This window comes from Anser brachyrhynchus (assembly GCF_964034855.1).
Source record: "Anser brachyrhynchus genome assembly, chromosome: 2".
Taxonomy (NCBI): Eukaryota; Metazoa; Chordata; class Aves; order Anseriformes; family Anatidae; genus Anser; species Anser brachyrhynchus.
Window position 1 is genome coordinate 21,805,569 of NC_137695.1, and position 11,820 is coordinate 21,817,388.

At 37.4% G+C, this 11,820-nt stretch overlaps 1 protein-coding gene across 4 annotated transcripts in view; it reads right to left on the reverse strand.

Moving 5' to 3' along the window:
- Window positions 1-581: 581 nt before the first annotated feature.
- The window catches only part of LOC308190575 (macrophage mannose receptor 1-like), a 41,233-nt gene continuing 29,994 nt past the window's right edge, over window positions 582-11,820 (reverse strand). For 2 of the 4 annotated variants that reach the window (XM_080582146.1, XM_080582144.1), the window contains 4 exons: window positions 10,679-10,795; window positions 10,271-10,435; window positions 9,016-9,051; window positions 7,008-8,663 (listed from right to left, as the gene is read on the reverse strand). In XM_080582146.1, coding sequence (XP_080438272.1) covers window positions 8,461-8,663; window positions 9,016-9,051; window positions 10,271-10,435; window positions 10,679-10,795 — 521 coding nt within the window. In that variant the 3' untranslated portion in view covers window positions 7,008-8,460. The other 2 variants (XR_013947342.1, XM_080582145.1) reach the window with 2 other exon arrangements.

Sequence of the window (11,820 nt, forward strand, 5' to 3'; positions counted from 1 at the left end):
GTACTAGAGCAAACAGTAACTTCAAAGTTCTTTTTTTCTTATGTGATCTGTATTACTGTGACCTTCCTTCCTTTACCCTGACAAGGTCTTTTGCTCCTGGGATTAAGCTTCTGTTGTGAGTTTTCACTCCAAAAAGCAGTAATTTATTAAATCTTATATACCTGCTGTCTGCATGTTTGCCAATAGGATAAGTACAACTCTATTTGCAGGCAACTGGAGTTTTCCATTATTCCTGCTTTCTGTGTCTGAAGTCTCTCATCTGTTGCAGTCTCTAGTCTAGAGCATATGAAAAGGCAACAAAAATAGAAAAAAAAAGAGAGAAGTACTGTTAGCAATTACACTGATGATCTCTGATGTGTCAACGTCATTGCCTCTAAGTGCAATCCCATTTCACGTTTTTGAAAAATCTGCAAAGAAACTAATGTACCTGATGAAAGTCTGGAAAAATATGAAAACACCAAAATGGGCATTTACTGAAGGACAATAAAGAACAATTACTGAAAGACTGGTGATGAAGTGAGATATCTTCATCCTGACAGTGAGAAATAAAAAGAAAGTTGGAAATAAAAGTGGCCATTAAGTATTCCCCAGTGGGCCAAGTTTGGTGTGTAAATAAGTTTCTGAAATTGAGCCAGAAGAATTCCTGACAGTTCTGTGTCACTAATAAGTTAATGTACTTTACATTTTTGTGGACTTTTCAGTTTTAAGATTCAAAAGCAATTAACTGTTCTCTAGAATGCTTCTGAGAGCTAAAAACACTTTATCACTGAAGGAGAAGCTAAGGAAAATGGTTTTTGATTTGTCACATAATGCACAAATGCCACCTGGAACATTAAAGTGAAGGTCCAGGTCCCACAAGACTTGCAAGGGGGAGAAAAAAAGAAATAAAACCAAGAAAATTATTAATATTTTACTGTGTTTGTTTTATTTAAAAGTTACACATAAGAGCTACGTGAAAAGATAAAAAATAAATAAAAAAAAATCCTATACAATTCTTTAGGCTAGTAAGAGTACTCCAACTGGAAGAAGATGGCCAGCACATTATCTCATTCACCAGCTAAAAAATTAATTCGGAAATCAGAACCAATTCCCTCTCATCATCTCCGTAACGGTTCATTTATTTGCCTCGAGGTTCTGCTTCTCAGTGATGCTCAGGGCCACATCTGGTTTGCTCAAAGCAAACCCTGTGTCTGTGAGCGCAGCCTGCCTGTCCGTGGGAGTAAAACCTGGACAACTCCAGCTGAGGTAATCCACTCCCCAGCAGGGATGAAAGTCCGCTGTTATGTCACAGATGTCATCGATGGCTCCTGAGCTTCCGTCATCGTTTACTATAGGTGAAACTGAATAAAGAACAGAACCTAGAGCTCCCTGCCGGCCGCAGCCTGCCGCTCGCTCGCTAGATGTCGCCGCCGGCTGCCGCGGAACGTGGCGCTCCTGGCGCCGGCCGCCATGTTGGGCGCGAGGCCGGCGGCGCGGTTTCGCGGGGAGCCCAGCCGCTCCCTGGGAGCTGACTCGCTCCCTTTTTTCTGCCTCCCGCTGCTCTGCTCTCATCGCCACCATCTCACCTCATGCACCCCACCTTCGATCTGCGAAAAAACAGATACACACAGAGGCCGGGTGGGGGCCCGAGCAGCTCCCATGCAGGCAACTTAACCAGGTGTAGGGCAGCAGGCAGTTGCTCCTCATGAGAAGGGGCCGTGCCCGACGGGGAGGAGTGAGGTGCAGATGGAGGATTTTGGAAGTCCCCCTCTACTTTTGGGCGCTGTTGTTTTGTGAGGTTTGGCCCGCCACATTGAACGCAGTCATGGCAGCCACTGTGACGGCCAAGTCACAGAGGCACTGGAGGGTTTTAGTAGCTCCCAGCCTGGAGTCTCCGCTTACATAAATTAAATTAAAAATAAATTCTGGCCAGATTTAGCTGAACTAAAAATTGAAATTTGGGGATTAGACTGGACTGGACTTTTGTAAACCTTTTTCCTCAGCTATATGCATCTCTCAGGAGCATCACAGCCCTCATTTCTGATACTCAGCACAACTTAAACTTATCAGGGGTTCACTGGTATATTGTACACATCAGCTCAGGGCAACTTTGAATAAAAAGACTGCATCAGGACTGTAGGCAAGCACACTTCACTGATTTCTCACCCATTCTGGCAATGAGCTGGAAAGTGTGTGCGTGAGAATACAAAGGCAGGTGGGCGCCTATTGAGACTGATTTTAATAGTTGTTTTGTGGAGTATCCTGGAGTTCTTTCATGAATTAACATTAGAGATAATCAAAAAAAAAAAGATTAGCATGGGCCATGCCAGGCATTGCATACTATATCAGTTAAGAACTGGATTCTGAGGTATTCATTTTTTCTCATGGAATATGTGCAGTATTTCCAACACCACATTCCTGCACTAGTTTTCGAATCCGCCATGCTGTCTTTTTAAAAATGCCTCCTTAAAACCCTGACAGAAGAGCTAGTCACTGTATTCACCAGTAGTCATTCAGTTTTCTTGTATCTCTTTTTCATCCCAAGCCATAGGCCATGAGCTTTGGGACAAGAACTAATAAAACACACAAAATAACAACAATAAAAATTCCCTTTTATTACCACTATTTTAATCACACTCTCCCTGGATTTTGTTTGTCCACAATGATTCTTCACAGTGTCATTGGATGTGTCATAGCATTGTCATTACTCAATTCAAATATATGTGAATCTTTCATTTGTTTAAACTTCAAACTCATTGATTGGCACCGTGGATGTGTGTAGGTTATTAAATCTACACAGGCAAATAGCTAAGTCATATTGTATAATGAATTTATCATAACAGTGGAAACTGTTATGCATATTTAAATACTGTTTTGTGTTTGCTCCAATATGTCTTAAAGAAATAAAGGTAAGAAACACCAACAAGAAGTTAAACCATTTGAATGTATCTGTAGTAGCTACATTTGAAATAATTGGTGTAGGTTTTCTCTGTTTCGGTGAGAGTCTAGTTCTCATGATTCTCTAGAGCAGATCAAGTAGTTGTACCCTGATGTACCTATTTCTCTGTATTGATCACAATGGGGACTGTGGGTGAGTAGTTTAGCTACTACATAGATATTTACATATCTAAATTATGTGGGATGAATTCATTCCATTCAGTTGTCTTAGGTGGTTGAGCCTGTGCATGAAAGAGATTATGTTGTCATTGCAAATTATTATAATGAAAAATGAGGGAAAGATTATGTGAAAATGATTTTTTTTTCCGGAATTTTTCTTTTTGTGACAGTTGTTGCTGACCTAAAACCATTTCCACAAAACATGTTTGCCTGTTTCTTCTTAAGACATGCTAGGTTTATTTGTAAGTATGTTGTAAAGATTACAAGATTGTCTTAATAACCAATTTACTACCTGGATTAAGTCTTCATACTTTGCCCAAGTCTAAAGCTTTAAAATATATAAGTAGGAAAAAATAAATAAAGGGCACACTTCTCTTTACATTCTGTTTAAAATGCTTGAAATAAGCAAAAGGCTGAAAATATTTTTATAATTGTAATGAATGAATTTGCATGGTACAAATTCATATTATTCATAAAGGGAATGAGTAAACCACATGGCCCAGGAGTGATCCAGCCTGTTACGTATTATATGTTTATAAAGGTCAGCAAAAATAAAAGTAGGCTCGCTGATACCTTCTGAAGGCTATTATAAACAAAGAGGTAGCAGAATATAAAATAATTAAAACTAGTTTGTGTATAATTGATGGGAAAAATAACAAGATGAATTGTTTCATCACTCCTTTTGTGGTCTGCTGTTAGACGGATACCAGAAGGGTGGAGGGAGAGAAGACTGAATTTGATCATCCTGGGCACTGTATTTACTGTCTCCAACAGCTCATGATTCACTGTGATGCTACTGGTACTGCTTGTCTTTCTCTTGCAATGCATGAACATGACAGTCTCTGCTGGCCTCAATTGAGCAACCAGGAAAGTGAAATTACTGCCCTTATTGTCATCTCTTTCCCTATAATTCTTTTTTCTTCTACATCATACTTCTTCTGTTTCCTAGTATTGAAATGATCCATCTGTTTAAAAATTATCTACTTAAGTGAATCAAGACAGCATCTCTGAAGCATTGCTGTAAGGAAAGTAGAAGCAAAAGTTTAAACTGCTGAATGGTATTGTAGATTTGTTGGCTCCTGGAGTAGCTACAGTGATTATATGCAGTAACATTTTTCGTCTTTCATCTTCTCTGCTTTTCTTTTGTGGGCATGTTTTTCTCTTATATTAAAGCAGTTAGGAATGCAGTTGAATAGCAGCAGCTGCAGCACATCTCAGATAACTTCCTGATTTCCCAGAAAGGAAATCTGTGATCATCTTTAATACCATATAAAGTCTTGACAAGCTATTTTTTTTTCCTCCCTATAAAAAATTGTTCTAAGAAGAGGAGTAGAGAACAAGGGGAGCTGTTAAAAAGTCTTACTTAAAATTTGTAATAACAATTGTTTGTGAAGGGATCTCAGTCCATTAAAATCCTAAACATTTTTAATTGTTGTGCAGTGAAAATAATAATAATGATAATAATTCTGTAACTGCTATTTATTCTGCAAGCATTATCATACTGGGATAGATTTATTTTTTTTTTCGGTCACCTGTGATTAATTTTACTGACAACATTAAAACAATTGTATGTCCATTTGATCCCAACTTCAGAACTTAAGAGCAATGTAATGTCATAAAAGGCACAGACATACTGAGACTGCATGCTGCTGTTTCTGGATACATCCTGTCACTATTCTTTTTCCTGTAGTTACAGTAGCATATCATGCCTTTCATCATCAGTGTTCATGATTTGACACAACTCTTTCCTTCATGTTCTTTTACATATAAAACCTACCACGTCCAGCAGTGCCACTCCAATTGTCTGTACAAAATTTTTCCATTGTGTCAACAGTTTAGTCTATATGCAACAGCAGTCTTAGATACATGAAAATGTTCCAACAGGTGCAAAGCCAAACTAGCACAGAAAACTGAAAATATTAATTCTCAGAATTCTGCCATTGTAATTTTGAGACAACAAATGAGTTGTAATTCCATACACACCCCTGTTTTTGCTCTGATATTTTGAATGCCATATAATTTCAGCTCTTCTGCAGCCACAGTTACAAAATAAAACATCTCTGGCTGCAAGAAGACTAAGAGTTCTGTATTTCCATTGTTGAATGATATTTTCCTGTCACGAAATGATCACGATCTAGTTGCAGAGGAGGTTATGTATCCTTCAGAAACTAGTGGGAAAAATCAAGCATTATTTATTTATAAAAATAAGGTAAGGAATCATACACAAATACACATACACACATAGCAGTATAAATGCTTATATTTAACAGCAGTGGTGAAGTGTCTTATGTTCCCCACTCTGAAGCTAATTTAACTGAAACATTCGTAATAAACAGTTTTTTTCTTATCCCAAGATCTGAACTGACAGTGTGTTTTTTAGTATACAGGTCTTTTTGACAAGAAACATGCAGACATCTGACTTGGACACAAGCAGTAGGATAAAGCATTGACAGGGATAAGAGTCTCCTCTGCCCTGTGCAGCCCAGCCCCCTTCTGTGTCTGAGCCCTGGATGAGGTGCATGGCCAATACAGCATTCATCTCCAATAACCAGTCTGAAAGACAAGTGTAGAGGAGTCAGAGGGCTTGGGCACAAAGATCTCTGTCCAGTGGCTTGTCTCATTTGATTGAATGACCTTTTTCTTTGCTATAATGATGCTGTCCCACACTGCAATAAATGGGTAAGGATGACAGTGCCTGCTTCACATGAGCAGGTCTGGGGCAGGGCTTTGGCCTTCCTCTCAGTCCCTTACGCAGGTATGGGTCCTGCTGCACTAGCTCACTCTGCCCTGTTTTCACTGCTGTTCTCACCAGGGTGCTTTCTGTCTTTCCCTTTTCTGTAAGTCAGGGATCAGCCTTTGCAGTTTCTTGGTTTCTTGCAGAGGTATCAGCAACATACATTATGCCTAGCGCCATGATCATGTCCATTTCTTGTTCAGACATGATGCTGAACTGAACTACAAAATATCTGTACGTAAAAATGTATAAAAATCTATATCAAAAGATATTCATGTGAATACACAGATAGCTGGCATAAGCAGAGCAGCATGTCTATCAAGCTCTTCCTTCTTCCCACGTGGTGGTGATACCAGCCAGACTCCTTCCCTGGAGCTCCCAGGCTGTGCTGAATTTGATCACCAGAACACCACTACTATGAGCTCCTAATTTTCACAGGTACAGACCATAAAACCTGCAAATAACTTAAAAAAAAAAAAATATAGCCCTATAATATACATTTCTTAAAAACGCTTTCTTTCTTTTGAGAAAGATAATTTAAATTATGGGGCTCATTGAGATGGACATATATACTGTAAGACCCAGCAGCCTATATTGTTTTTAACTATAGGATAGGAAAAGCACTTTCCCTATTTGCTCATCCAAAAAGGCAAGTGTAACTGTATTCCCAGATTGCTGTAGCACATACCAGGAAACAATTTAATCTTCAGTCATCTAAATGGGAAGCAGGTGGTGTTTTTCTCATTCCAGTTTTATCCAAAGTTCTCTGAGCTATTTCCTATTTCCTCCTGAGAACAGCAGTGAGTTGGTATTATGGGATTTGCTGAAGTAATTTAGGGAGTTTGTTATTATTTTTTTAAGGGTTTTTATCTCAGAGTTTTACAAAGTGTTCAGAGGGTTTTAATTGTAAAATTTACTTTTTATTTACTGCATTTTTATCTTTACTTTAAATAACCTATAGTTTTGGTGGTTGTGGTGGCAGTTTTTTTATCATGTCTCTTGGTTAAGTAATGTCATGCAGACGTACCAGAAAGGGAAGAGTCATACAGTCTTGAGATGTCCTTCAATATCTGTGATTGGAAAGACCCCTTTACAAACGTAGCCAAAGCTGTAGAGTAACGTGTGTCCATCCAGCAAAGGAGTTCAGGGGGAAGAAATGAAAGCTGAGAAGGAAACAAGTTAGCAGGGGCACCCCATGTTTTAAGACTACTCATGATAAAACAACTCAAGGAAGTATTCCTGATGGAGCTACTTCCACTCTAAGTTGCTAACAATAATATTTTTACTTAGGGGACTTTATTGTTTACTGGCTATCTAGAGAAAAGGTAAATAGTAGAGGTAATAAAATGTGTTCTCAAGCCAATCAGACACAGGCACGTATGTTCTGGTGTAGAAACCTATTCCACATATACAACTTATTCTCTTTAAAAGAGAGCCTTCATTGCATCATCTTTTTGTCAGTCAGAGACTTTAAGAGTAAGAAATCCTGACAACAGCTCTTACAGATGGGCCTAGGAGAGCATCTGTTTCCCCTTATACATACTTGGTAGAAGCTCCTGTGCTCTAGCCCTCTTCCTCCAGACACTTCTTTGCTGAGGCTGCTAGTCCCAGTTGTCCCCTAAAGCTAGGAGCAAGGTGTTTCCTTATCTCAGCAGAGATGTTGCATGTCTTAAAATATGACATAATAGACTGCCCCTGAGGAAAATGCTGCTATTGTGTACAGTTGAAGAAACTCTGAATCTTGTAGAGCACATTATCAAATCATATTACAACAAAAATTTAAGAATTTAGTTTCAAGAAATACACAAGTTATTTTATTTCTCTAAACTGGAGAGTTCTGTAATGCAGTATAAGATAGCCATTTATTATACATTCTTAGATTTAAAAAGGTGCATCTCCATTGCATACTGCAAGCATCATTACCAAGATAATACGCAACAGATAGAATCATCTAATATTGTATTTTTGTTATTAATTTGAACCAGCTGGAAAAATGCATATATTTACAGAAAGCTGCAAAAATGCAAGGCTGTAGAAAATGACATAATTGTTCTCAAAGTTCAGACTAGAATTAGGAATACAGGAGCCTTTTCAATTATTTTCCATATATATATTTATTTTCTGGTAACAAAGTAATATTGAATTAATCGAGGCAGGTATTATAGTGGGTTTTACATGAATGAAAAAATAGTATAAACTGAAGCTGCAAGTCTGAAATGAGCAGTTTCTCATCATATCTGAAGCAATACAGCAGGAAAATATCACGTAAAGATACGAGTAATGATTTCCTCTGTGTACAAAAAGGAGAAATGAGTTAAAGAAAGCAATTTCATATATTAAACGTCAGTCAGAATTTTGCCCTGACACCTCTGGAGCCAGCTTTTTAACCATGCTCATTTATGTGAAAAATGTATTTGTACTCCCGCTTAAAGAAACAGCAGAAACTCTAACACTTTGGAGGGCATTTTGGAGGGAATGTATATATGTGTGAGTGTGTTTAAATAAATCCATGAATTTTATATCTGTGATGGGAGAAGACTATTATTTGGGTAGGAAAATGCAAAGTTGGCCTAAGATTCCACTGGGAAGCACAGATTGCTTTTCGTTAGTTGGGACATATGGGTATTTTGTCAGACTACGTCGGTATGTGCATCTTTTCCTTGGATATCCACAGTTGGTTCTGATCCACCCAGTCTGGTTAAAATATATAGTTGGTTTTGTCTTTTTTTCCTCAAGTAGAAATAAACTATAATTCCAGCTACAACTATAGAAAGGGCTAGTACAACAAGCAGCCATATAATGCCAGTGGAAAGTGCTTTCTCCGTTTTCTCTCCTGTAAATGGATGAAATGGAATCAACACCTTTGATTTTAAGAGACTTCAGAATCCAGAAAAAAAAAAAAAAAGATTTATTTAACTAAAAGTCAGAAGAATGCAATAAGCTTGTAGAATTTCCCTTCAACAAGTTGTTGTTACCAACAAAACTGAATAAAATATAATTAAACAAGTCTAATCATAAAACAATTTAATTCAGAATCTCTTGTATTTCCTGTACCAAGATACAGATAAAGTTTACGAACTTTTTATTTTTAAATACTCTCAAAAACAATATTTAGAAACTATATAATTATTTTCTTGTTATATTTGAGTTTCTCCTTAGTTCTACTTACAAGGAAGTCTACTTACCTGTGTTTTCTGGTGACATCTCTGTCTTTTCAGGAGCTTTTGGAAAGAAAAGAAAATGTTTATTCTGAACGCTTTGGAAAAAAGTGAGGCAATTTAAAATTTCAAAGTCTGGATGCTCCTGAGAATTCCCCCTAAATCCACCTGCTTTCCCAGGGCAATGGAGCTAAGCATGTGTAACCTCTAATACAATGCTCTGCTATTTCTTCTAAGAGCATCTGAACTCCTCAGTCAAGATACCCAACAAGAAATGAAATTATAGTCAGTTTTCTGTTACTTCCAAAAGTGTTTTCAAATATGTTTGTTTCCAAGAAACTGCACGTGAGATCTATATTAAATTTTAGGTGTTTTCTGGAACAGGAAACATTTCCTGAATGAAGGTGTTATAAGTTAGAAATGTATCATGAGGATCTTTACATGAGCTGAAAAGGATCTGTGAGTTTAGTTTCTTCTGTTGGAAACAACCACTCCTTGTGGATTTGGTTCCCATTGCAGTTGTACTTCCTAAATGCATCAAGTAGGGGAAAGATGAACAGAAATATGTAGTTTACCAAACAAAATGTTCATGTTCTCGAACACTTTCATTTAGTCTCATTAGGTAATCAAACCCTTGAATTTTCTTGCAGGTGATCATTTTGGTATCAATATATTATTAGCATTTTAGTAAACATGATTATTAAACTGATAAGTGTCACATATAATTCTACCACGTGATAAGTGCCACAAGAAGGTATTTTATCATAGTCCTCTAATCATCAGTTCAAACGATAGTAATGAAAGTAAGCACCAAATCCGGCATTTATTATCAGACAGAGTTTTTGTTGCACTCATCAGAACAAGATTTTTCTGAGAATATGGTCAGTTGAAATGAAACAAAACTTGCTGCTTTTGAACTTAGACTACATGATAATTAATGGAAAATTCTAAGGAAAACTGTCTTTTTATTAAAAATGAGTGGTCTCCTTCCATTCTTTTGGCTAAACATAGATACCTGAGGTACGCATGAGAGTAGCACGGGGCTGATGGTGATTTTATAGGACTTGCAGGAGCTGCAGCCTTGTGAGGAGGCAGTCAGATGCCACATGGGATATCCAGCTGTTCCCAAGGCCTCAGTATTTGACAACTGAATGCTGCTATTGTAGTTTATTGTTTTTGCACATAAAGCTGTAATATTTTACATTTTTACATGTTCTACAATATACAATTTAAATATATTATGAGACATTAATAGCCACAGTGTATTAGAAATGTTACTTACTTTTTGCTTTTTTACAGATATATCCTTTTCTGAAAGAACACACATTGCTTTTCCAGTGCCCAGTCAATGCACAGACTTCTCCACAGTCTTTATACCTTTCATTTACAGGCTCTCCCGTTTGCCAGTTGACAAAATCCACTGCAGACTTTGTCCATACCCATTGTCCTGATGTTTAAAATGAGCATATTAACAATGTTTTAGACAGAACAGGTTTTGATAGGAAAAACAAAAAATTATTGTATGAATAGATTAAATGTTTCAGTTACAGTTCTAAGTGTATGTAAACATGCTTTGAAATAAACATATATTTGATATATATTTATATTTTCAAATACACAAGTTTGCTTTCTTAATATGAAGCAGAGTCATTTTGTATGAAATAACATGATTAAGTATTGAAGATACTACCTATGTCATTTTTCTTTAGCCCTATCCAAAAGTTCGGAGATTTTCCATGAAGTATCTTAATGGTGTCTGCCAGAAAGTTTGCTTCAGTATAGTCTCCTACTGATACCAACTCAGCAACTGAAAAGTATTAACAAAAAACATCACAATGTCTCATTTTCTTGCAGCTTAAGTCAAAAACTCTTAAAAGATATTACTGATTCTTGCACATAATGTTCAATAATCTTCTTATGGTTATTGTATCCCTATAATTGTATTTTGAGCAGGACTCTGAACTGTGTGGATGCCAGTCAGTATGAAGAGAAGAATTTTTGTTTAGCCTTTAGGTAATTCAGAGAAGACAAATTGCTCTCCTACAACACTTTTGGACAGATCCAACCACACCACAAACTTCAGGTAGGCTGAAAGTGATATGTATGATGTTGTCGGCACCATGCATCCTGCTGTCACACTACAGCTGTCACCTGCCAGTGACTGGGCAGCATTTTAGCAGCACCGTGCTATTAGAATTGTGAAGAAGTCCAGAAGTTAAGTTATACTTGTCATATGTCCTAACAGCACAAAGCTGTGTTGTAGTCATCAGAAAAATAATCACCTTCCTGGCCTGCCCCAGCTAGTGTGTAGGCAAAAGCATAGGAATCTAGAATATGGACCAACATCCAACTACGATCTTTTATTCTGGTTATCAGGGTACTTGCAATTAAAAGAATATCACTCAGAAATACGTTGTTGATATATGGGATGTTTCCTATTCTTACTCACACTGAAGTGTATTCTGTTTCACAGTAATTCTCAGTTAACAGTGAAATCAGAGATGTGGAGTAAAGTGTCATCTCTCCTCTAATCTACATCATTTCTCCCCAGATCACAGATAGCAGTGGGGACTCTTCCAGAGAAGGAGCTGAACAACTGAATGTGTTTTACTGGTTCATGGTAGCCAAGTGATTCTTCTATCTCATTTGTTGTTCAGCCAGTCAAATCCAATTAATAAACTGTGGCCTGGAACTAACAAGGAAAACTTTCCTAGTTTGTATCCTAGTTCACTCTGTGTGGATTCCCTCTTGTTTAGGGAAAGGGAAGATAACTGCAGTCTGTGCCTCTGTGGGATATTAAAAGAGTTTCTCTCTACCCAATCCCTGATTCTC